The sequence below is a fragment of the Ahaetulla prasina genome, chromosome 2 (assembly GCF_028640845.1).
Source record: "Ahaetulla prasina isolate Xishuangbanna chromosome 2, ASM2864084v1, whole genome shotgun sequence".
NCBI classification, from domain to species: Eukaryota; Metazoa; Chordata; class Lepidosauria; order Squamata; family Colubridae; genus Ahaetulla; species Ahaetulla prasina.
The window spans coordinates 80568421-80594797 of NC_080540.1; the positions used below are offsets into that span (position 1 = coordinate 80568421).

The 26377-nt window shown below is 41.1% G+C and overlaps 2 protein-coding genes across 4 annotated transcripts; both read right to left on the minus strand.

Moving 5' to 3' along the window:
• Nucleotides 1–181: 181 nt before the first annotated feature.
• On the minus strand, nucleotides 182–16853 carry KIF20A (kinesin family member 20A). 3 transcript variants are annotated; one of them, XM_058173340.1, is made up of 19 exons: nucleotides 16351–16853; nucleotides 15597–15761; nucleotides 14478–14564; nucleotides 14045–14164; nucleotides 13373–13511; nucleotides 13092–13279; nucleotides 12863–13007; nucleotides 10245–10445; nucleotides 9910–10021; nucleotides 9652–9723; nucleotides 8884–9024; nucleotides 8485–8653; nucleotides 7047–7208; nucleotides 6686–6825; nucleotides 6463–6565; nucleotides 5439–5634; nucleotides 2779–2870; nucleotides 1894–2031; nucleotides 182–1114 (listed from the first exon to the last, which is right to left on the minus strand). In XM_058173340.1, the coding sequence occupies exons 2-19, from the start codon at nucleotides 15741–15743 to the stop codon at nucleotides 770–772; spliced, it is 2697 nt and encodes an 898-aa protein (XP_058029323.1). In that variant the 5' UTR covers nucleotides 15744–15761; nucleotides 16351–16853; the 3' UTR covers nucleotides 182–769. The 3 variants fall into 3 exon arrangements, with proteins under 3 accessions (XP_058029323.1, XP_058029324.1, XP_058029325.1); XM_058173341.1 differs by lacking the exon at nucleotides 16351–16853 and adding an exon at nucleotides 16223–16341; XM_058173342.1 differs by having other exon boundaries at nucleotides 183–1114; nucleotides 8485–8650; nucleotides 16351–16851.
• Nucleotides 16854–17837: 984 nt separating this feature from the next.
• Nucleotides 17838–25864, minus strand: LOC131191029 (bromodomain-containing protein 8-like). The gene is made up of 7 exons (XM_058168709.1): nucleotides 25459–25864; nucleotides 24209–24673; nucleotides 22293–22435; nucleotides 21332–21421; nucleotides 20635–20703; nucleotides 18720–18950; nucleotides 17838–17989 (listed from the first exon to the last, which is right to left on the minus strand). The coding sequence occupies exons 1-7, from the start codon at nucleotides 25759–25761 to the stop codon at nucleotides 17983–17985; spliced, it is 1308 nt and encodes a 435-aa protein (XP_058024692.1). The 5' UTR covers nucleotides 25762–25864; the 3' UTR covers nucleotides 17838–17982.
• Nucleotides 25865–26377: the final 513 nt, after the last annotated feature.

A 26377-nucleotide genomic window follows, 5' to 3' on the forward strand; every position in this document is an offset into this window, starting at 1 on the left:
AATGCCCTCACTTTCTGAGGACCATTTGCCAAGTAAATGGGAAAAGGCCTCCTATGTTACTCCCAAATTAAAGGAGACAAATCTCTGGGAGATGTGATGAGGCTTCACTCACTCCAGCTTTTAGGAAAGAAGCCAGTGTTTTCCTTTCAATAGTTGAAAGAAAAGTTGTGGTCCCTCTGACCACATTTGAATTGGGTTTTAGCTGGGGATGGCCTTGTTAACCACCTTAGATAGAAGATATAAATTGTAAGAATATTTTGCAAGATTCCCCCACCTCCCCCAATTCCTCTAGAAGAAACTCTGTCTGGCCAATATTTTTAAATACCTCAATTGTATCGAATCCAATCTACACAATTCTATAACAAAGTGAAAACAATGCATTTATTATCTATTTAACATAGGTAAAAATATATGTGGTTCTGCATGCTGTATAACATTTTTTTAACAAAAATAAAACCGACATAACATAAATGTAGTTTACATAACCACTGGAATAGCAGTTGGCCTGGAAGAAAAGACATGCATAGTAATCATCTTTGGGAAGCCAAAGGTGTTAGAAAAAAACTCAGGCCGTATCTCACTAACTATAAAATAATTCATATGCATTGATTGGATCCAAAGGTAATTGTACTTGAGGCCGACCTGTTTAAGGCACTTGGTTGCAATCCTCTTTTAAACTCTTAAAAGCTTTCCTGTACATGGAGCCAACTCACTGATGGTAAAGGCACTAATTGGCTGCCCTGCTTGACAAGACCTGGGTTCAAAGCATTCAGTATTTTTTGCCAAAGGTCATTGGTTTCAACTCTGGAGTTCCTCGGGCACGTAAGATGCGAGTATAAGGGCTCTCCATCGCTGCAGGCTGAGCCACTGTGCGAGTGAGGAGGTTGTGCAAGAATGGCTTCTTGATGGGAGGCTGACTCTTAGGCTGCAAGTTTTCATTATTTGCACAGAAGTGTTTTTTCATAGAAGCCGATGCCGCCAACACTGTCACCACGTTTGCTGCGGTCTGGAGCTTCTGCACAGTCTGATATTGTTCTGCAATACAGGCAGCTTTCCTCCGCATATCCAGCTGCACCAGTATCATGTTATTCTGAAGTTCAGCCAAGGTCTGGTCCTAGAAAGAACATCCAGCCAAAAGATGGTGATGGTGATTTATCCAGACCAGTGGTCCTGCCAATCCTCCTAGCTCTATAAAGTGACACCCTAATCTGTGGCTCTTCCAGGCTAACTAGCACCATTTTGATCAGCCAGAGACCTGCTCAAACTGCATGAATAAACAGCCTCATCTCCATAAGATCTGTTGATTGATTTTAGGTTTGGAATGCGAAGTGTTAAACTGTGATATCTTGGTACTCGGTGTTAATTGTTTCTGGGAGGTGCAGCAGGTACTAAAAAGGATGAATCCTTTTTAATACTTGCTAAAAAAGACTCGGGGGAAGAATTTTCTATCCGCCCTCCTTTTGCAGCAACCTTCCCAGTATGGCTGACTTCCTGTCTATTCCCCAAAGCTCTCACCCTCTTCTTATAGCGATGTGTTGAGTACCAAACAGAAAGTTGAGTACTGGGACAATATTTTCATGCCAAAATGCATTGAGTAGCAAATAAATAAGGGCTTGTGGCAGTCCTGTCTTCTCAAGGAATTTTTTGTTTTAGTACTGTACTTGGTAAAAGCATTCCCCAGCCCCCAGCGCCCAATTAAAAGAAAATTTATTGGGCTGCTGCCTCTGCTTCAGCGTTTTACATTTTCGTTATACTGAGGGATTCCATTTTACAATTTGTTTATGCTATAAGGTTTTCAGCAAAGGATAAAAGCAGCCTATAAAAACCTATTCAAAAGTGTAATAGAAAAAAAGAGCCTCACAGAGCAGCTAGATTCAGCAGGCCTTTCCATACCTGCTTGACCAGGATACTGTCACACTTATTGAGGGCTTCGCGGAGTTTCCCAGCACTTGTGTGGTGACAACACGCTCTTTCGGCTGACTGGAACAGCTCTCCAAGATTCATCAGCTCTGAACGTAGCATCCTCACATTCTGAGAGAGCAAAGAAGAGTCACATAACCAAACAGAGAAAGGCGAGAGCAGAAAACTTTGTTCATAAAGGGCAAGGCCACCAGCGGAGAAGAGGAGCTAGAAAGAATACAGGAAGTCCTTGAGGTAGGACCAATCATTCAGCGATCATTTAAAATTACAGTAGCAAAACTGAACAAAAGGGGTTTACAATTGGTCCACAAAACTCTGTGGATGCCATCACAGTCACTCAGGCATCCAGTTTGTGACTTCAATGTCACTGTGAGCTGCAGTCATTTGCAACCTTCCCTGTGGCTTCCCAGAATAGAAGTCAATGGGGAAGCCAGAAGGGAAGGTCACAAGTCACTCTTGTAAATCGCTCCCACTACTTTTTCTCCCGAGGAGTTCCACTACACAGAACACGATCCCAGAAAGCCCATACTTGCCTGCAGGGCCTGCCCTTGGCCTTCCCACAGTGCCCAACCAAATCACATCCACACATTCCTTCACATTCCTTGCCCGGGACTCCTGCCTCTACCCACTTAACAACTCATACTGTCCTGGGGTTATGATGGCAGCCTGGACTGCCGGGATTGCTATTGGTAAGTGATGTGGTCACATGACATTTCATTTTATTACTGCATCACTTAATGACAGCCATCCCACTTTCAGGTACTGTTGTAACTCAAGGACTACCTTGGTCAGCAACATCCAAAAGAAAAGAAAATATAATTTCCTTTAGAAAGCTCTTACTTCCTCTGTTAAAGTTACCTTTTGACTTTCTCCTAGTTTCCGGTCTAAATCAGCAGCAATGGGCCTTGCCGAAGGTGGAGGCTCCAACATTTTTCGATATTTAAGCAGTTCTGTAGGAAAACAGGGCCAAGTGCAAGAAGAAATTAAGCCTAGCAAATGAATTGCTAATGTACATGGTGGCTTCCAAACCAAGAGCAAGCTGTGAAAGATAGAGATATTCCCTGAGAAATATCTAATCTCTCTTGGTTCTTTTCCACAAAATAAAGCAGACTCACTGAAATGACGTAAGGAGGAGATTAGAAGTGATGATTAAAAATAATTATTTCTCTGATACTTATTTTGAATGTAATCAATCCACTTTCTCCATTCCAAAATATATTTTTGTTGTGTATAGTCTTTCAAGTAGGCAGAAATTTTTGCCATTTCTGCTAAATTAGATACTTTACTAGTCCATTCTCCAATTGTAGGTAGGTAAGTCTTCTTTCTTCCAATATTGTGCAATCAATAATCTCGCAGCAGTTATTAGGTTCAAAATCAATTTAGTCTCTATAACTGTAGTCTGAAATTATTCCTAATAAAAAAAATTGTGGAGTAAACTTAATCTTCTTTTTCAAGATGTTCTGCATGATCCACCATATTTTAATCCAAAAAGCTTTAACTTTTTTACAGGTTCACCATATATAATAAAGAATATATATCTTGAAAGAGGTGGTGGTGAGGCCCCTCCTCAAGAAGCCTTCCCTGGACCCAGCTGTCTTAGGTAATTATCGTCCGGTCTCCAACCTTCGCTTCGTGGCGAAGGTTGTAGAGACTGTGGTGGCATGTCAATTTCCCCGGCACCTGGATGAAACTGTCTATCTAGACCCGTTCCAGTCCGGATACAGCACTGAGATGGCTTTGGTTGCGTTGGTTGATGATCTCTGGAGGGCCAGGGATAGGGGTTGTTCCTCTGCCTTGGTCCTATTAGACCTCTCAGCGGCTTTCGATAACATCGACCATGGTATCCTGCTGCACCGGTTGGAGGGATTGGGGGTGGGAGGCACCGTTTATCGGTGGTTCTCCTCCTATCTCTCTGACCGCTCGCAGACGGTGTTGGCAGGGGGGCAGAGATCGACCCCGAGGCGCCTCACTTGTGGGATGCCTCAGGGGTCTGTTCTCTCGCCTCTCCTGTTCAACATCTACATGAAGCCGCTGGGCGAGGTTATCCGTGGTTCGGGGTGGATTATCATCTGTACGCTGATGATACGCAGCTGTACATTTCCACCCCGAACCACCCCAATGAAGCCGTCTTGAGGCCGTGCGGGTCTGGATGGGGAGGAACAGGCTCCGACTCAACCCTTCCAAGACAGAGTGGCTGTGGGTACCGGCGTCCCGGTACAGTCAGCTTACACCATCGCTGACTGTGGGGAGGAAGTACTGACCCCAGGGAGGAGTGCGCAACTTAGGCGTCCTCCTGGACGATCGGCTGTCCTTAGAGAATCATTTGACAGCCGCCGCCAGGGGAGCTTTATCAGGTCCACCTGATCCGCCAGTTGCGCCTTCCTTGACCGGGACGCCTTACGCACAGTCACTCACGCCCTCGTCACTTCCCGCCTGGACTATTGCAATGCTCTCTACATGGGGCTCCCCTTGAAGAGCACCCGGAGGCTCCAGTTAGTCCAGAATGCGGCCGCGCGGGTGATAGAGGGAGCACCGCGTTGCTCCCATATAACACCCATTCTGCGCGGCCTACACTGGCTACCGGTAGTCTTCCGGGTGCAATTCAAGGTCTTGGTTACCACCTTTAAAGCGCTCCATGGCTTAGGACCGGGATACCTTCGAGACCGCCTTCTGCCGCCGATTGCCTCCCAACGACCTGTGCGCTCCCACAGAGTGGGCCTCCTCAGGGTGCCGTTGACCAAACAATGTAGGTTGGCGGCCCCCAGGGGGAGGGCCTTCTCTGTGGCGGCACCAGCCCTGTGGAACGAGCTTCCTCCAGGATTACGACAACTCCCCGACCTCCGGACCTTCAGACGTGAACTGAAGACTCTATTATTTCAGTGCGCTGGACTAGCCTAAGATAAAATGTTTTAGCAAATTTTAATGGGGTTTTTATTGGTTTTAGTGTTTTAGTGATCAGGCCATGATAATATTTAGTTTTAACTGGGTTTTAATGCTTATTTATTATATTGTTTTAATATGCCTGTGAACCGCCCTGAGTCCTACGGGAGATGGTGCGGTATATAAGTTTGATTAATAAATAAATAAAATAAATAAAGGTGGAGAAAGTAAAAGAAGGTAGAGAAGGGTAGAAAGGTTTAAGGAAGGGAGTGGAGACTGGGCAGGCCCGATTGAGCATAATTTATGGGAAGGAATAAATGTTGGATAATTGAATGTATTGTACACTGATTAAATTGTTGGAAATATTATAGAAAAATAAAAAAAATTTGGAAAGAGAAAAATAATTATTTCTGTTTTTAAAGCTATCATATACCTATGTGGTGATGGGCTTCTTACTCAAAGGAAAGCCATTAGTGTCACAGGACATAATTAAGAGAACTAGGTAACAGAGGTCAGGGGATAACTTAACATTGGGCAGATGTATATCAATGTTCACAACACTCCAATAATTAAGACAGTTTGCCTTACTCCAGATATACGGTCTGATCTCATGTGAAATGACAAGAAGATGGCCTCACCTTTGGTAGATGCACTCAGCTCTGCCTGGCACTTCTCTAGTGTATATTTCAACTCCTGCAATTCTTGCTGCACAGATGTGATTCGTGTGGATCTACGACAAGTTTCTTCCATATCTTGTCTCTTGACTGGTTTGGCATTTTTTCGTTTTGCCTCCTGCAAGGCACCTTCCAGCTCTTTGATCTTGTCATCCCGATTCTGAAGAAAAAGAAATAAGATGCTTTAACTAAGGAAATGGAGGGAAAGGAGCTGTGGAACCAAGGAGGTACCTCCCTGAAGGTTCCTATAAAAATGTGTCAGTCTTAAGTATCAGGCACAAACAACCAGACCCATACTTGTAGAGTTCAAACACGTTAGCTTATTCTTCTATGTGTATTGTGCGGGAATCTCCCTATTCTGGTAGCTTTCGCTGGGAAAGGCTAGATAAATCTCAAAGGTGATTAGCCCTTGCTCTCTTGTGTTTAACAGAGACTGATTTCCCAGTTGAGCCCTCCTCCCAAATGATTGCTCTCCAAGATCAAGGCAAATTATCAGACTTGTAAGAATCTTCCACCAGCAAAGAATTTACATTAGAGAATCATAGAATCATATATCTGCTTTCTTTGTTGTAAGCAATAGTCAGCATTTTATTTATTGACTGGGATTGTAAAATTGCCAAGTTGTCAAGCAGCTCAAGGCTATCTTACCAGCAGGTTCCTAACCTAACCCAGCAGGAAATAATCAAATAGCAACCAACTCTTAAAAGAACATCAGTTTTGGAGCATCTTTGGTGAGCACAAGCCCACCACAATGTAGACAATTTTAATGCCCACAAGCAGCTTTGGAGTCAGAATGGAAGGAGGCAGGCAGGCAGGCAGGCGTCAATTGCAAGAAGGTGTCTTGGTAGGTCTCTCCACACCACACTACAAATATACTAAAGTTTAAAGGACATTTCTACTCTAAACTGCCACTTCTTTGTTTGTGGCGGATGATATATAGTCCCTGTCTCCAGAAAATCCCAGTACATAGTCTATCTCTTTTTCCTACCTCAATTTCCTCCAGATAGTAGTCTGTCAGTAACGTCTTCAGATTATTCAGTTTGTCTTCATAAAGCTCCTCTAACACCTCCTTTTGAGAATCCATATGGTCACTACAGTAGACATTGAAGAAGGAAAAAGGAAGATGACACTGTAAGATGGGTGGACAGAAAGCCAAGGATCAATGACAGAGGTTTCCTAGAAAGTACAGGTAGCTCCAAAAGCAACAGTACCTGTTCCACTGATCTCTCTGTTGTAGGTGTGCCATCATCTCATTGCAGATTTCATTGCGGAGATGCATCTCCAGCTGAAGCTTCTCCCGACGTTCCTTCAGCAGAAGCTGTTGCACAGCTTCAACTATATGCACAAGATCCTGGATTTTGAGATGGGGAAATTACAAAGAACATGGTGATTTAGGTTCAGTGGGGCAGTCATCAGAATGCATCACACCCCCAACCACCTGATTTAAAGGTAGCGATCAATGCTTAAATCAAATGCTGAAAAGTTGAAGGATTCTAAAGCCCCAGAGATGTTCAAATTGAGTAGCTCTAAAAATTTCTCCATCCAGTAAATAAGGAAAGACCAACCTCTTACCTCCTTATCATATACAGCCACATCTATTTCATCTTCGCTGTCTTCAACAGATTCTGTTTCTTCATCCAAAGCAGACACAGAGGCATTACTAGTTTGAATGCTGTGTTCCTTGATGAGTGAATGGATAGGCAAAAGCCCCACCTTTGTAGGAACCTGGATAAGCTGTAAGTGACCAAATTATACTATCAACAGTTAAAAAAAACAATGGCACTCATTTCCTTCCACCTTATGCCAGGACTACTGTGAGCAGAATATACTGTTTATGTTTTTGAAAAAGGCTTCCAGGACAAAGTGGCCCTGATGTTTACCTTCAGGAGGAAGCATCTGCATAATTCTTTAATGCTTGAAACTGTGGCTCTTCGGGTGATCATCTTCTATATGCACAGAGATTGTGTGCCTCCACATTGGCCCACATTGAAAATCTTCCAAAGCAGGAAATTTTTGTTGGGAACTGCCACTGTAATATGCATGTGAAAGACAGCTCCTCCCTTTTCCCTCAGTCCCCTGAGACCACTAAAGCAGTCCTAGAACTCTAATCTTATATGCAACAGCAATACAAAAGAAGACTGACAGTAGGAATACCCAGAGACCCATTGGAAAAACCAGTTATAAATAACTTTTTCTTCTTTTATATAGTCTCTCACACACAATTAGCAGTCTCATTTATTCAGAGACCCGATCACAGTAGAAAAAATAAAGGGGAGAATAGTACATTCAAAGGAAGCACCAGATCACAACAAGCTACCCAAACCACAGGAAAAGGACTAGAACCAAATAGCAACCTTACGAAATTCCAGCAATGACAGGGCTCAGAACTGAATTACAGAAGTTGTAGTATATGTAGTGGAATGTCCTTCAGCGCCCCCTGGAGTGGGCAATTCAGATCTCTCACTATCAAGTCCACAGTTTAGTAGAACACTAGGGGGTTAATGGCATGAGAGAAGGCGTACAGTAGGACTTTTAGCCAGTACAACATTGAAGACTTTTCTTGCCACTGCTCCCTGGTTGGAAAGCAAAGGATGAAGTGCTGTACCTTTGCAATTGATAAGGGTGTCGCTAAAAATTTATTACTGGCCTCCCAAAGATCAGCATAAATTGTTCAAGCATAATTTGTTTGCTTGACAAAGTCCTTGTCATGAGTGATGGGTGAAACCATTGGGACCCACATGCTCTCCAGAGCAAGCAGAGTCCATGGAAAAGAACATCCGAATTTGATGATCACTGCAGGGAAAAAAAAAAATCTTGCTCCGTAACTTCTGTGTTGACAGCATAGGGAGGAGGAAGGACTTCCTAGTAATTAGACTAGTAATTGGCTAGGTAGTCACAGTTAACAGTGCTAATAATATTGCAGTGAACTATCCTATCCTATCCTTTCTGTTTTCTATCCAGTAAAGAACTCAAAAACTACCCAAATGAACTCCAATATTTCTTTTCTTACCTGGCTGGCAATGGCAGAGAATTTAGCCACATGGAGGGTCTCATCATATGATGAAGCACATGGGTTGATATTGACAATCATACAAGACTGCCCACGTCCTGTGAAAAAGCCTTGGAATACACGGGTTAGTTTGCTATCCCGGAAAGGCACCACATTCTGCTTTAACCTATTGAAAGAGAGAGAGAGAGAGAGAGAGACAGAGAAGAGGATTTGTGCTCTGGAAATGCTAATACAAAACGTGAAGCCTACCCACACGCATCATCGTCCTCATCTTAACCTAGAACACGTATACACACACATTCATCAGTGTCTTCAACCAGACTGGACTTAAAACCAGAAGGGCCAGACAAAGCTACAGACAATCAGTGAATGCTAAAAGTAGTAATTCCTTTAACTTACTTGGTCTGATTGTGGCGCAAGATTCTGAGACATCGCCCCAGCGTGTGCAAGGAGGTATTGATGTTATTGGCTTCTTTCATACGGTCCCCCGTTCTCTGTTCTTTGCAGCGTTCTGAGCCAGCAAGGTCACACAGTGACAGCCTGGGGAAGAGAAAGAGGAGTGTTTAATGCTGGCTCCCCCACCCACACCTCTCTCTCCCTTCAGTGTAGTCCTCCCCTCCCCCCCAAATCAGATTCTAACTTGAGGTCAGAAATTCTGGCAATCAGCATGAGAATCCATGAAAAGATCCAATCATAGTTTTGCGCTTTAATTCGGTTACTTTAGGAGCCGCAGTGGCCTAGTGGTTAGAATGCAGTACTGCAGGCTACTTCTGTGGACTGCCGGCTGCGTGTAATTTGGCAGATCCGATCTCAGCAGGTTCAAGGTTGACTCCCATCCTTCCGAGGTCAGTAAAATGAGGACCCAAATTGTTGAGGGCAAGAGGCTGACTCTGTAAAACCACTTAGAGGCCTGTAAAAGCACTGTGAAGCGGTATAGAAGTCTAAGTGCTATTGCTATTACTATTTTAGGTTGCCTTGCTCCATACAGCTACAGAGGGAAAAGTCATTTTCATTTCAGGTTAGACACAAGACTGAACATTTTACAGCAATCCAAAGTTGTCATTCTGACAAACACATGTCAAAACTACACAGGGCAGCTTGCCCTATGGATATTATCCAAACAAAGCTGTCGTTCCCATTCCCTTCAGTAAGAAAGTTTCCCCTTACTCGCTGATCTTTGAGACCGTTTTACTGCTTCTTTCCTGAAGGTGTAGAATTCGGATGGAGAAGATGCTGTGGCTACAGAGAGCAAGAGAAGAACCATTTTTAGAAGAAAAAAAAAAACCCTGTTCAAATGATTAAGCTCATTTATTCTCATATTTCCCAAACCTGAGCAAATTAATTTTCTTGTACAGAAAACATACTTTACTAATCATTCAGAATCCCAACATACCCTCTGCCACCAAAGTGAGGAATATGACAGACCTGCGGCTAGAATTCTCATTCATGTGGGTGCTGGCAAAACTTTGATTTCTCCGGCCTAATTTTAAGAGTTTCCAGGCCTCTTCAGCATTTTGCACATTGACCCAGTTCAGGTCTACAAAAATAAAGATGAGTCAGGGAACTGAAATAGCAGGAATTAGACTCCGCATTTATCTAGGAATCACCAGAGAAAACATCCCACCTCAATAAGGAGATTTTGTCTTCTAACACTGCTTCAAGCCACTCAAAATATGGCTTATTAGATGACTGATCAGATGGATTAATTGTTCTACAGGTTTAGTCCAATTTATAATCTGGGTGAGAAGGCTGGGTTGTACCTTTAACGTATGTATTTCCAGTATGATCCTCACAGAGCCGCAGTGTGAGCCTCTTGCGGTTTGGGTCAGATGCAGGGGTCTCCAGCAAGTCATAAATCAGCTCATTGTAGATCTCAAAGAAGGAGACCCAGATAGAAAATTGCACATCCTCTCGTGTCACAAATGAAACACAATCTGGGTCAATCTTGTGAGGTCCTGTCTCTATCAGTAAAAACAAAACAAGTCATCATTGATTGTAACAATTCGTAGTAAACCCAATTAACATGGACTTTCTGAAAGTAAACCCAAGTGCATAGTGATTGTTCCTAATAATCCCAGCTTCCATACATTCACCAATATTTCCTTACTCTCAAAGCAGAAAACAATGCTTTCTTTTCAGACTAAATTTCTCATATATTTCTGAGCGCCAGGTGAAAGTTTTAGCCTCATTTTACATTTCAGGTAGTCGACTTACAATAGTTCATTCAGTGACCGTTCAAAGTTACAACAGCACTGAAAAAAGTGACATATGACCATTTTTCACGTTTATGACCTTTGTAGTATCCTCATAATGTCATTAAAATTCAGATGCTTGGCATCTGATTCATTTACCTTTGCAGTGTCCTAAGGTCATAACTCTAATCCTGTGCAACATTCTGACAAGCAAAATCAATGGAGAAGCCAAATTCACTTAACAATTGTGTTACTAACTAACTGCGGTGATCTACTTCTCAACTGTGGCAAGAAAGGTCGTAAAATGGGGCAAAATTCACTTAACAAACATAAATTTTGGGCTCAATTGTGGTCTTAAATTGAAGACTACCTGTATACCCTTTTACTTTACAAAGCCTACACAGTTAGCAACAAAAGGTGTTTCATTGTCAAGGGAGAAATTATACATGGTTCCAGTATGGACAATTGCAATCTAGATGGAAAATAGATCAGAAAATTGGTATAAGGCAAAGTGATGATAATTTGGTAAAACAAATAAAAGATCAAGGTCAACAGCATATAAAGAGATTATATAATGTATTGGTTGAAATTGATTCAGAAATGGAGTTGGTTAAAGATTGTATGGTAAAATGGGCACAAAATTTTCAACAACCTATAATGTTAGAAACATGGGAAAAAATTTGGGTGAGGAATGTTAAATTCACGCAAGCACAAAATTTAAGAGAAAATTTTTATAAAATGTTTTATAGATGGCATTTAGATCCTAAAAAACTTTCATGTATGTATCCAAATGTGAAAGCAAAATGTTGGAGATGTGATTGTGAGGATGCTACCTATTATCATATATGGTGGACTTGCAAAAAAGTTAAAGCCTTTTGGATTAAAATATGGTGGATTATGCAGAACATTTTGAAAAAGAAGATCAAGTTTGTTCCACAGTTCTCTTTATTAGGAATAATTCCAGATTGCACTGTTATAGAGACAAAACTGATTTTGAACTTAATAACTGCTGCAAGACTATTGATTGCACAATATTGGAAGAAAGAAGACTTACCTACAATTGGAGAATGGATTAGTAAAGTATCAAATTTAGCAGAAATGGCAAAAATTTCTGCCTATTTGAAAGACTGTACACAAGAAAAATATATTTTGGAATGGAGGAAGTGGATTGACTATATTCAAAATAAGTATCAGATTAAAAAATATCAATTAGTTTTTGAGTGAAGTTAGGAATTGCTATGTATTAGTTTAAGAAAGAAGGGAATTGATAGTGTGATGGTGTGAAATGGAATATGTTTTATGTTATATTTTAGATTATGTTTGTTAGTTACAATACCCTGTATTCTGTTCTGGGAAGTCTCGGGGAATGGGGGAAGGGAAAGACTATAAATTGATTGATTGCCATTGTACAGGAATAATGGTAGAATTAAACAAGTTGGAATGGTGTAAAGTCGGGACTGCTGGGTAAACACTCCCGAAGGGAAGGGAAGGAAAGAGGAGTAAAGAAGGAAGAAAGTAGGTAGGTAGGTGGGTAGGTAGGAAAGAAGGGAGGGAGAAGAAAGGATAGGAGGAGAAGAAGAAGGAGAAGATAGAGGGTTAGAAAGGATGGTAGTGAGAAGTGGGAAAGAGGTGGGGAAGTAGGAAAGCGAGGAGAAGATGGTGGGGAAAGTTGAAGAAGGATGAGAAGGGAAGAAAGGATTAAGGGAGGGAGTGGCGGTCGAGCAGCCCTGATTGAGTATAATTTGAGTATAGGATTGATTGTTGGATAAGTGATTGTATTGTACACTGGTCAAATTGTGGGAATTATTATGGAAAATAAAAATTTTGATTTAAAAAAAAAAAGTGTTTCATTGTCCAGGAATTGTTAAAGCAGAAGATATTTGAAGGGGCAGTTTAAGCTGCACTACAGGAAAACCAATGATTGCATAATCCCGGTCCTTTTCTGTGAAATGTAATTTAAACATATTCTGACCCCCACCTTTGGTTAAGGCTGTTTTACAATAGGATTATGGGTATTCTTCTGATTCAGATGCTTCCCTTGAATTCTATTTTTTCATAATGTCTTTTTACTGCATTTCTTACTGCTGAAGACTTTATTATTAATTTTGAGGTGCCTATAGTGCTTAGCTTTTCAATTCTACGGAAAATAAAATTGCCCCAGAACGAAGGTGCAGGACAGTGCGTACCTTCCAGCTGGCTCCAGTTTGTCTGGTTTGTCGACTGGCAAACAGAGGAGAGTCCACCAATGCCACTGTCAATACTGCCACTTGCGGGTGCTTGTGACTGGGATCTTGTTCTGTGACTTTTGTGCAAAGAAGTATAGAGCACCTCCTGCCAATCCAAAAGGAAGAATTATAGCAGGGATTTTGACCAGCTCATCCTCTTCCTTGTCCTTAAGGGCTGTGAGGCACTTACCTCCTTTGTCCCACTGTAGATCAGAGCCTGCTTCTTGGTTTTCTCTTGATGACTCTGTTTGCTGTCCAGCCAATTTACTGTGTTTGATAGGAAAGGTTTCAGGTCTGTGGCTTGGTACAACTGTGTCCCAATGCTGTTGAATATGATGGCTAGGGAACGGGGCAGGATCCCTCTGTTAGTACCATCTCCTGCAAGCCGAGGACAAAGAAGCAAATAGTCAAGACAAAGGACCTCTATTAAGCAGAGCTTATCTGGAACATTATACACCAAGCACTACTTACCTTGGACTGTATAAGTCTTTCCTGAATTTGTGACTCCATAGGTATAAACAAGCCAGTTCTGCCCACTGAGGACATCCTTCACCACTTCCTTCATTGTTGCGTCAAAGAATGCTTTCTGGCCTACCTCTGGTCCAAAGATCTGAATATCAAATACTAAGGATTAATGTCATCATACAGAATACGATTACTCTAGATGAGCGGTCTGCAAACTTGCGTGCAGAACTTGTGAATGCTCCAACACTGGAAATTTTTAAGAAAATGTTGGAAACCATCTGTCTGAGATGGTGTAGGGTTTCCTGCCTGGGCAAGAGATTGGACTAGAATCTCTTCCAACTAGAATCTCCCTTCCAACTCTGTTGTTGTTGTTGTTGTTATTATAATAATAAACTTGGCCCTTTTAAGTTTTGTGGACTTCAACTCCCAGAGTTCCTCAGCCAGCTTTGCTGGGAGTTGAAGTTCACAAGTCTTAAAAGAGCCAAGTTTGCAGACCCCTGATCTAGGTGTATGATTAATTACATCAAATTATTAGGAATTAATCCCTGCTTCTCCATGAGTTCTCTAATTTCCTTGCAAGAGTCCTGCCAAAAGAGTTTCAAACACCACAATCTCTACTGGTTTCAGTAGAGATCCAAGAAGAACGAGCACCATCACCATTAAATGAAAAAAACATACCTGGTTGAAGGTGAATTTGTGCACTGCCTGGCCAATTCCTCGCTCAGTGTTTCTCATTGTAAAGGAATCTTTGGGGGCTTTGAGAAGAAGGGCATCAGTATTCTCGATGCAGACACAGCCCTAAGAAGTATAGTTGGCATTCAGTATCTAAAACCATCAGTCATTGCAGCAAACCACTTTTCAGCAGGCATTCTTAATTTTAAATATTTATATCCAGCCAATTTATCAAAGTCACTTTTTTCAGCGCTGTTGTTTGAACTAAATTGTAAGTTGAGGACTACCTGTATTCTAGCATCTGTATTTTGTGATCTTTTGCATATAACACTCTGCAAACCAATTTCAAGTGAGTGGTATTTGATAGGCAAGCAAAGAAATTGGCCTATCAAATTCTCCTATACTAACTGATGGCTCCTACTCTGTTTCAGGTACTCACCTGATCCTCTTGCTTCTCGATTTCTATGGGCTTCAATGGGCGCACTCTTGCATACACCTTCACCTTTCCATTGTCACTGGAAACAGTCTATAGAAGTTACAGGTTATTTGTTATTTCCTTACCAGTATGGCAAAACAGAATTAGTATCAATCTGATTTACACACTAACTTTCTACCATATTAAAAATAGAAGCCAACAACACTAGCCCTTCCTCCCCTCCCCAGCAACCCAAGGATACTATAGTCCTGTATTGTAAACTGGTGACAGCAAATAGTTCAGAAGCAAGAAGAAATTAGGGAGTATTAAATTTTTTAGATTTAAAATAGGGATGCATTGTAAAAGGAATTCAGCTGTTCAGGGCTTGAAAAGGCCTTTAGCCACAAATTTGCTGCAAGACTTGCTCCCAAACTAATGCTTAATATAACTGAAGGCACAAGTTGTTACAAGAATTACATGAGGATGTAACCATATTTACCAGATTTCATTTTAATTAAATGCACGTAAATCAAATGCAATGGAGTTCTCATCATTGTTACTTTATAGAGTATGGCTCTAACACAAGAAGCTAGCCCACCCCTAGCCCCCTGCCTTCTCCTCCACTTTGAATCTAAACTGAAGGAAAAACCCCTAAGTTTAAATAGAGTTGTGGAACATGTTACATCAGTTCTATTTAGATCACGTTTGGTGAGAAGACAGATGAAAGGGGAGGGTGTACTTCCTTATTCTTCCCATGTTACATGAATGTATGAGCTGACTTTCTGAAGAAAGCTACATAGTAAGTTGCCAGTTCTAAGAAATAATGAGCATTGGGCAAAACACGGGTCTTCCCACATGGGAAAGCCTGGCCTGCTTTACTAATGGCTCAATGCCATTCAGGTTCATCAACCTGAAACTTTGTGAAAGCATGCCAATAGAATTGGAAGTCTACAAATCTATTACAGCAATATTAAATTCCTGATAATCTTGCAGCAGACCAGCAGAGCTGAATTTGGAATTCTTGCCCTGATCCCAGGGGACTAACAATAAAAATTAAGTTGTTTCTGCATTTGGTAGAGAGGCGACTCCCCCCCAGCCCAGCCCCTAACCCCTCTTCATATCTCCTGTCCTCGTTAATGTTACCTGCTCTTGATCTGCAGAGATGGCAGAGAAATCTGGCAAAAGCGCTCGCCGCACTCCACATTCTGCCACAGTGGATTCCAGGACAGGCGAGATACCAGCTTCTTCATCAGAAAAGAGTCCAACGGGGGAGGCAATTCCCTGGGCCATGACAGCCAAGCGCTCTTCCTGTAAGAGCAGCAAAAGGAAGCATAGGCTCTCCTGCAGGCTCTTGACTATTTCTAAACACAGCTTAGAATAGATAGAACTACTGGAAGAAAATGGCTGCACTGCATACCAACCAGCAGCAGGTCCAGGCAGGCCTCACAAAAGAGAGCTTCACCACAGAGGGTTGAGCTCTATTAGCAGCTTTCCCCTTTCCCCTCACTGCAGCATGTAATAGATTATTTAGCACGCTCACATACCCCAGACACGCGCAATTATTTTCCTAGACAACAGATCTTCATCCAAGACCAGGCTCCTGTAGTATCAAAGATAGGCTCAAACTTATGGATTTTACTACCTAGCCTGCAACATGTGAACGAGACACCTTTTTTTAATTAAGGCGTCTATGTCGGTGTAGGAATATTTAGTCAGTCGCGCTCACTCCTTTAATTCCGAAGGCGCTTAATAAAATCCGGGAATCCCACCTGGAGACCGTTACTGAAATCAAGAGGCCGCGCGGCTCCTCGTAAATCGGGCGCTGGAAAGGAGCACCCAACCCTGGGACCCTTCCTCCAGCATAAGCGACGAGATGTAGTTCAAATGGGAGTCTCACCCGATGCTCTCAGTTCCAGTTCCACCTTCCTGCTCTGCTCCGATCGGCCGCCGCCTGCTCGATGAGCCACTTGTATTTTCTTTTCCGACCTGTTTCAAACCTCGCGGCCAACCCGCTCAACCAATCAAAGAACAGGATACGCAGCGGCCAATCGCTGCGGGGCGCATCTACTGAAGAGCCAATAATGTCAGGAGTTTTCCTTCACGTGGAGGCTCTTTTTGTACGGCTGGGGGGGGAGGGGAGAGGAGATTGCTTTATTTCCTCGGCAAGACGACGCGAAACGGAAAATCATGGCTTAAAGCGAGTCACGTTTTTGCAATCAAAACAGATGCGATTGTCGCACCCCCACACAGTAATGTTCTACAGTCCACCATTTAACTCAGTGAATTTTCAAAACTTGGCAACTTTAATACCTGTGGACTTTTAACTTGGAAATGCTAACTGGGGAATTCTAGGAATTGAAGTCCATGCATCTTAAAAGTTGCCGAGTTTGCAAACCACCGTTTTAATTGTTGACGCTCCTGAAATTGCATTCTGGAAGCCATGTTTCTTCTGGATCCACCAAATTTGGAAGCACAATCCTGGTCTTGCTCTCAGCAAAGAAATATTGGGGCCAGGTTTATATTTTAATACAGAAGGGTTTTAAAATGAACACTTTTGTATCTCTGTTAGTAGTAAAATTTTCTAACTGCCCACTGGTTCAGGGGGAGATGCGCGAGCTATTCTGGGACAAGGCTCTTGTTTGCGGTCGCACTATAGCGCCGTTTAGTTTCACTTACGTAACGTGAAATAAACTTTTTATTTAGCAACAATTACATTAAACATCTTATCTGAAAATGACCAGAGATGAGAGATATCATGTGAACAATCCACTTTTCTCCATTTTTTCAAATAGCTTTCTTTACTTTTTTCAGAGAAAAGTTTGTGGAAACATGGATGTCACAGAAAGGAAGAATCCAGACTGTTTGCTAAGCCACTGTATGATATGGATAGTTTCATACTATTCAAATTTTCCTAACTCATTCCTGACTCACTCATTGCAGAGTTTCATTAAATTGAAAGAGTTTCAGTTGGATAAAAATAACTTTTCTTTTTGAAAATGTGCTTTTAAAATAAGCTTTGGAAAAACAAGATGTTCTGCAATTATCATAAGGTCCAGAGTTGCTTTGCAAAGTGACTGGTTGGCATATAAATTTAATAAATGAATATTTTATTGGAATAAGTTTTTATAGCTCCTTCTGAGTGCACACTATCAAAAAGTTTGATATGTTCCAACAGCAAAGTTTCACTTATGCTATGGCCTACAGTTCATCTTCATCTTTTATTTCCCAAATTTTACTTACCAGTAAGATTCTGAGCCAAGAGATATTAATGATTTAAAAGCAAACAGTAAAAGAAACACAACATAGTACTTTTATTATTGTCTAAGCAACCAGTGAATCTCCAGATATTAAACAAGTCTCCCAATGAACAGAATAGGACACACATTCTATCATGAAGATTCTTAAGAAAAGAGAGGTGTCAGGCAGTGCTAAATTAGTAAACAAACAATTTTTCCCTTAGAACAAGACTTCAGGAAGCAAGGTTGAATTCTTAACTTCTAAACATGCACCTGCCCTTTTCACGTCTTCATCAGCACCTGCAGAAGAGAAAGAAAAGTAAAATTTTCCATGTTTCAAAGGAATTAGTGTCCCAGGACAGTTTCAAGCTCTGCTATGAAAACATCATTTGTGTTCTATGTGAAGATAAGAGTTTCCACTGAGAATAAAAATGGTATCTTAAAAACAGGTGTATTTGTTATAGAAAGAGTTAAGAAAGGAAAAGGCTTCCAGGTGGAGATAAGTGCCATTTACAGGTAGTTCTCGACTAATGACTACAATTGAGTCAAACATTTCTGTTGCTAAGCAAGACAGTTGTGAATTTTGCCCCATTTTGTGACCTTTCTTGCCGTTGTTAAGTGAATCACTGCAGTTGTTAACTCAGTAACATGGTTGTTGAGCAAATCTGGCTTCCCCATTGACTTTGCTTGTCACAAGGATGCAAAAGGGGACCACATGAACATATGACAGTGGAACCGTCATAAATACATGCCAGTTGCCAAGTGTCTGAATTTTGATCACCTGACCACGGGAATGCTGCAACAATTGTAATTGTGACAGCATACATAGATCACTTTTTTCAGTGCCATTGTACCTTCAAACGGTCACTAACCAAATGGTTATAAATAAAGAACTATCTGAATATTTGGGAGACACAAGCAGGGTTACCGTTGCTTGTAGGGCAGATGATTGATCTTTTGCTTTCCAGGCATGAAAACCTAGCAGAGGATAAGGAATGTGATTTCTTCTGTTCAGAGATGAACATCTTACCTTCTCACAAATCCTCGCATTTCGTCTGAGCTCAGGAGTGCCTCGCCCAACAACTGGAGTTGCTCCAGCACTTCCTGCTGCATCTCCACAGCAATGCGATGGATGTGGTGGTTGGAGTTATTGTACATGATGGCATTCTGAAACATCAGCATGAGATCGCGTTGGAACTGGACCATGTGCTGAATCTGGCCTTTGGACAGGTTTCTCTTTATGGAGGAAAGATCCATTGGCCTTCAGAAAGGTAGGAAAAAGCACAGGGTTCAGCTTTGTGTAATAACTTATAGAGTTTGCAAAATAAAAAGGATGCTTCCCAGATCTTTTTCCATTATCAATATCCCAGAACTAGTGAGAAATCAAATTAAAATTAGACTAATAAAAGCAAGTAGATATGAAACTGTCATTTGCGTTTACAAGATATCTAAACATAGAACAGAAAACTAGGTTTTCAATAGTACTCAACCTTTGATAAAGTAATAGCAATTCTAAATATGGTATGCACTTTCAAGCATGCCTAGGATCAGTTTATGATTATACTGTATCTCAGAGAAAATAATGCTGAAGCAAAAACCAGTATTATAGCACCTTCAAGGCTACATCTATCACACTTTGGGGGTAAGCAACATTGTACAAGTATAGAAAAGGAAATACCAAGCCAAAGAAATTGAAAGCTTGATAAGAAAAAATAGCCAATATTTTAAGACTGATAAATATATTATAGCATAAATTTTTGTCGATTACAATCCTTTCATCAGCTTCATGAAGGGCCATTTTGAGAGAAAGGAAGGCATGTGGAGGGATATAAGCAAAAGAGAGATGGGAGAGCAAGAAGAAAATCTAATGTCTAACAAGGTACTTGCAAGTTACTTGCAAATAGGGGCAATTCAGGAAGCAATAGCTATGCTATGAAATCTCTTACAATATTAAGTTGAGTAACACGTGTACATTAATGGAAGCTGGGAGAACCATGAGGTAGTGACCCTTAAGGAAAAAACACCTTCAATGCAGCTACATTTAGGAGAATTTAGTGGAATTACACACTCCGTAGTTTGCCTAAATAGTGCATGAGGAGTTCAAAACATTTTGGGGCTAGAAGGATTCAGGGGAGGGGGAAAAACTTAGTGGCTGGCATTGATTGGTTTCCGAACTCACCTTCTGGCTGAGCAATGATTGGCTGAAGGTTCTCCCTGAGATTTACCATGCCAAATGCATTTGGGAGTTACAGATGTGGTCAAAGCAGGGGAAAAGTGGATTAAATTTAAACTGTATTAGGATTACTGGAAATGGAATGGATTGGGGGGGGGAAGCTCCAGAATTTCTGGACACTCATCTAATAAGCAGTACAGGAGGAATACCGTATATACTCGAATATAAGCCGATCCGAGTATAAGCCGAGGTCCCCAATTTTACCCCAAAAACTGGGGTAAACTGGGGACTCGAGTATAAGCCGAGGGTGGGAAATGAGGCACCTACCGGTTGGGGAAACCCTCCCTCCCTCAGCTGAGAAGGCTGGCGGCTCCCCCGCCCCGCCCTCTCACTGCACCGGCAGGGCTTCCGTCCGGTAAAATGTGAAAAAAAGAAAAAAAAAAACTCGAGTATAAGCCGTATATACTCGAGTATAAGCCGAGGGGCTTAAAAAAAAACAAAACTCGAGTATAAGCCGTATAGACCCGAGTATAAGCCGAGGGGACGTTTTTCAGCACAAAAAACGTGCTGAAAAACTCGGCTTATACTCGAGTATATACGGTAATTACTTGCCATGACAAAACAGAAATCGGGAGTACAAAATATATTGTAGAGAGAAAACTATTTTCCTATTTCTAAAGAGGAACATTCTCATAAGCAGTCGACAGAGACAGAGGTGGAAAAGCAACTGAAAAACACATCCCTTACTAGCACACCCTTTTCCCTCACTGACCTCTTAACCACATCTTTGTAACCAGGAGCCTGCTTCTCTGAAACCGGCTTCAGGAAGGGACCGCTGTATCTAGGGAGAAAGACCAAAAAGTGGGCTAGCAAACAAACCGCACATCCTTTCCTGTGCAGTTTGAATTAAGAGTGAAAAGGCAGAAGGATGAAAGTCAACTCCTCCAATCAGCCCAGAATCATTACAATAGCGGAGTAATATTTTGAATATTGATGTTAAATATATCATTTCATATACAAAAGCATCTGGAAGTAGTTTATGGAACATAAAATACATTAAAAAAAAGCAGATTCCTCCTCAAAGCATTTCTTGAAACATTCATAGATAATCTAAATGAAAAAAAGAATGAGTTCAACAAGCATTTAAAAGATGTAAATTTGGATCTCACAGATTTCAAGAGAGACAGATTCTCTCAATCTCAAGATTAGATTCACCTAATCTTAAGAGCATGCAGTAGAACCTCGTCTCATGGTAAAAGTTATCAGCTCTGCAAGGTGAAGATGCTTCACCAGGTACCTTGTATAGTGCCTTATTACATAATAAGCAAAAATTTAGAAACTGGTTCAATAACTAACTTGTCACACCAATTATGGGCATGACTCATTCTTTCTTGTAGACCTCTATTCTAGATGATTTTTTAGTCGTCATCTCCTCAGTTGTCAGTAATTTCACTAGTTTAGTCATTTACCTATGGCCAGCAACCATCTTCCAGATAGATAACAGAGTTTTCTTGAAGAGCAAATGCTGTTGAAATGGATCATCTTGACTCAAGTGCATTCTGGATAGAAAAGAAATCAAAAAGATTCATTTGCATTTGTGAATGGGAAAGGAAGAAGGCAGGAAAAATAGATGACAAATGCTTCAATAAAAAAATGTAATCTTATGAACCTCAGAAGCATGTTTTTTCTGTCGCAGCTCCTACCCTCTGGAACACCATAACCCCTCCTGCCCCCACCCCCAGATGAGATGGGAATCTACCTACCCTCTGGTCTTTGGTGAAACATCAGGGCTTGGGAGGTGGAAGGCTCAGTGTCAAATCTTTGTCAATTATTTTATTTGGCCTTTATCCTTTGCTAATATGATTTTTCCTATTATTTAATGTGTTATTTACCTGCCTAGCTGTCTGAGTCACATTTGGGTAGTTATATACATTCATTTAATAACTAAATGTATCAGTGAGATAGACCGCGTAGAAATGTAATAAATAAAACAGCACCTTTTAAAAATTCATATGAAATGTTTTAATTCAGCTACCAAACCTAGCAACAGTTTATTCCTTTATTGAAGAGAGTTGTACAACCCAACCAACCCACATAATTGTTCTGATTCAAAGCTACAGTTGCATATACCCTGCTGGAAGCCACTTATACAGTCTCCAGAAAAACAGTTGTTTTCTAATAGCACTCTTCACTTCAGATTCTTGATACTCTTTTCTCCCTCCTTTATTGGTCAGAATGTTTATAAAATGGCCCAACTCCCCCTCTTTCTAGAGAGTTTTAGGCTGCAATATCTACTCATCTAGGAGAATTATCCTACTGAATTCAGTGGACATATTTCTAAATAGGTACAGTGTTGTGCCATTTAACTTAAAGTAGCAGGCATAAAGTAGAGAAACAATTCCATTCAAAATCCATGTTATCATTACTTACAAAGGCAGAGAGGCTGTACTTGTGGAAGGAGAGCTTATTAGGGGTGTTCCATAAGGACTGGAGTCGTCATTGCTATAACTCAAATGGAAATCACTGTCTTTCCAATCCTCACTTTGATCTTCAGTGTTTTCCACAGCCACCTCCTGATGATCATATAGTAGGAATTAACCCCTCGGCAAAATAACAATAGGAATCCTAAACCCCATGAAATCCAGCCATGAAGTTCCAGCATGGAAAATGCACTTCTGTGGGAGAAGTAGTGCCAAATACCTCAAAGGAGGTGGTAAAGTGCTCACCCCTCAACAAAATTAAAAACTTTATAAATTCCTTAGATCTTAAGAACTACCATTCCCTAGCCAATATATGCTTTTTAGGGAAGCTATTTGAAAGGGTAAAGATTGTACAATTGCAGGCACTATTGAAAGAAATGGATTACACTTCTATCTCATCCAATCTGGGTTCAGTTTTAGTTTATGGAGTTGAATGAGCCTTGTTCGGCCTTATAAGACAATTTGAGGAGTTCAGGGCACCATACTGTAATGTTTCTGTTCCTTCTTATAGAGACATGTTCAGATGCAAACAAAATGACTGTAGCTCAGCCTCTTATAGTTGACTATAAGGTTGCCAAGATTTCATTCTCTCCCTCTCCCTCTCTCCCCCCTCCTCCTCTCTTCATTATAAGATTTGGAGTGAACTGTAACACTAGACGTATGCTGATGATATCCTATCCTATTTCTCCATACTATCAGTTGAGTTAGGAAAGGCTGATCTGGTTGTGCAATTAAATGAACACCAGTTAGCTGAGGCTGAGTTCTAGTCGGATGGAGGCTTTATTAAAAGGCAGTTCCCCTCTTTAGAAATCAGGAAGCTGTAGGTGGAGTTGCATTCTCCCTAAAGAGCAAGTATGTAATGGGTGGGGGGGTGCAGAGTGCTCCTGGAGCCATCACTCTTGGTGGAAACACCGTGGTGTCTATGACATGGAATGTTTTCCAGCTCTTAGTGCTTTGCCACTCAAGGCAACTCAAGGTCCTTGATAAGAATAATTTGGCCACAGTGATCCATTCATTGGTTACCTCAAGATTATTGCAATGTGGTGCATGTGGGATTACTCTTATATTGCCCCTGAATCTGCAACTAATCCTTGCAAGGTCATTTATAATGACATACAAACATTGTCTAGATCTAGACATTTAACCAAATTGCTTGACCAATCTAAGTTATATTTAGAAGGTTCTTTGGAAGGTACCACATCTATGAAGCAATCCAAGACAATCGTTTCTAACACAAACAGCTTGGTTGGGGATTCTTTTCCTGTTCAGATATTGGTAATGTCAATGCCTTAGATTTTGGAGTCCCTTACATTTAGGATATTTGTATTCATTTATGTATTATGGGTATTATTGTCCTGCATTTTAGAGCTTTTTATGTTAAGATTGTTAAAAAATATATAATTTTCCTATATTATGTTAAATCACAAATGATTTAATAAACTCTACACCCCATTGGAATTATCTTTAATAATGAAAACGACTAATAATTTTATATATAAAATAATAATAAATACATCCCAGCTAAGTTACCAAACATTTTGCTCTCACTTTTTTCCCCCCACTACTAACACTACTATTTTCACTTTCCCTTGGTTCTTAACTGGCTGGGTTTCTTTATATTTGTCTTTTCAAAAGAACACATTTTTGCCCTTCATCTAGTGAAATGAAAGCGTTTCTCATACAGTCAGTTTACCTCAACATGGAACTTACAAGGGGTTCAAAAAACCTTTTTAATCTCCACAAAACATGCTTTTAAGGAGGGCAAGATGGAGCAGTCCACAAAGACAAAAGATTACTTGGGTTGATCATCCAACCCAAGTAATCCATCTACTTATAAAACAGTATTCTGAACAAGCCATAGCTTACCATTTTAGCTGGTGGCATCTCTTTCTTTCGTATTTTCCATTCACAAGGAGTTTGTGTCATAAGTTCTAAAGTTGAGGCCTCATCTACATCCGTTTCTGCTGTACTGGCCATCAGGTAGTGTGTGACTTTCTTTCCTGAATCCTCATCAAACCGGCTATCCTGAAACTTAGAGCATCCAGGCTCCTCATACAAACCAGGAAGTCCTTCTGTGGCCTCTGCTTCCAAGTTCACGTCTGGCAGCCCTTCCAAGACCTGCAGTGCCCAATTTCCCCTTCTCTCCTTAGCTTGCTTTTTAAAAATCTCTGAATGACTTTCCTGCCCCGATTCTGCCTCTTTGGCTACAAGCGATCCGTTCGTGGCACCTTTGTGAGCCATGGCAAGCCTTCCATTCTGCTCTCCAGCACCAGAGAATCCCTGTGCCAAGTAAGGGTTGCTAACCCGAACGGGCTCTATTAAATATGTCACCTGGAAGAGAAGGTAAAACGTTAACGGCTGAGGCTTGTAATTAAAACCACTCTCAGAAAAGCACACCTGAGGCTATTTTTCTTTCAGGTATTATGTTCTTTCTTCTTAATGAGCCTGCTTTGCAATGACACTGGGACCATATTCCTAACTTGGCAATTTCTCTCCTTCAACCCTCCAGGATTTGTACAGCAGGTATCTGTTGGCTAAGCCCTAAGAGTTACTGCCAGTCTTGCCCAAAAGGCATCAAACTGAGGATGGCTAAAGTGGAATAACATATGTTCTCAGAGATTAGCAAACTTTTCAGGTCTCCTGAAAATTATTTAGTGTCCAGGTGCCAAAAAAGGCCAATATATTAAACTAGCATAACAGATTGCATAAGATTGGAAAGATATCTCAGAGATTTCAGCATTTTTTATTTTGGGAGAGTTAAAAGTACCTTGGGGATCCATTGGAAATCACTTTGTTAGCCCCTGATAAATATAGAGAATATATATAACCACCATTAAAGCATATACCTGTATATATGGTTTCTATAGCACTAGATCTCTATCAGAATTAGGGCCCATATAAGAGTTAAGACCACCATTACTCGGCTTACTATTTTTGAAATAGTAGAAAATATTAATCTTTGCTCATCTTTACCATTTAGATCCTGACTTTCTATCCTTATTGAAATTTGCCTCTGTAGGCAGACTATCCATTTGACTGAGAACTCTAATCTCAGCCACCAGAGGAAACCAGTATCAGATCCCACCACTTGAAGTCCTCCCTACTAGCTGCTATACCTCAGACAGAAACCTCAAGAAGGCATCCTCTTTGCATTTTCCACTCTCATCTTGCTCTCCTTCATTAGCATATTCCCACGCTGTGGAGTCACCGGCTTCCAGCTGGCTAGTTGCCTCCTGGCTGCTGCTCTCTTCTAACTTCTCCTGAGCGTCATCTTCCGTTTCTCTCCAGCTGCTCAGTTCCTTTAGGTCAAAGTCTAAGCTACAGTCTGGAGAACTACAGAGAGATTTGCAGCAGCTGCTCTTCTCAGACTCAGTAAAATATTCTTCTTTGGATTCCAGCCAGGTCCACATGTGACCCATCTAAAAAGGTAGAGAGGGTAAAAAGTTCATGACTTACGCAGTTGCTTCTTTCTCTTTGAGACATTCTAGGCTAGATCTGAACTGGCTCCCCCTCTGACTCTAAATAGGGTGCAATCCCCCATACAAAATGAACAAGTTGGGGGATTTTTTTGGACTCGGGGCTCTTGTTTGAGAAGTCAGTAGCAGCCATGGCCAGAAGAACCTTTTAAACAAATCCATTTTGTATATGAATTATGCCCATTCTTGGATTGGGAGGCTTTTCTCCTAACCATTCAGCTTTGGGACTATTGTAATGTAGTCCGCACAAAGACCATTTAGAAGCAGATTTAAAAGACCATTTAGAAGCAATAGATTTAAACTTAATGTCAACCGCTTTAATCTAGATTGCAGAAAATATGACTTCTGTAACAGAATCATCAGTGCTTGGAATACTTTACCTGACTCTGTGGTCTCTTCCCATAATGCTAAAAGCTTTAACCAAAAACTTTCCACTATTGACCTCACCCCATTCCTAAGAGGACCATAAGGGGCGTGCATAAGTGCACAAACGTGCCTACCGTTCCTGTCCTATTGTTTTTCTTTTCTTCTTCCTATATATATATATGCTTATACCTCC

Coding starts and splice junctions, on each gene's coding strand:
- LOC131191029 (XM_058168709.1), bottom strand. CDS start 25,761: ATGGGTCACATGTGGACCTGGCTGGAATCCAAAGAAGAATATTTTACT. Junction 21,422..22,292: donor AGTACAGCCTCTCTGCCTTT/GTAAGTAATGAT, acceptor TTTTCTATCCAG/AATGCACTTGAGTCAAGATG. Junction 20,704..21,331: donor AAGATGGTTGCTGGCCATAG/GTAAATGACTAA, acceptor CTTTCTCCCTAG/ATACAGCGGTCCCTTCCTGA.
- KIF20A (XM_058173340.1), bottom strand. CDS start 15,743: ATGGCCCAGGGAATTGCCTCCCCCGTTGGACTCTTTTCTGATGAAGAA. Junction 14,565..15,596: donor TCTCTGCAGATCAAGAGCAG/GTAACATTAACG, acceptor TAACTTCTATAG/ACTGTTTCCAGTGACAATGG. Junction 10,446..12,862: donor AAACTGGAGCCAGCTGGAAG/GTACGCACTGTC, acceptor TTTTACTGATAG/AGACAGGACCTCACAAGATT.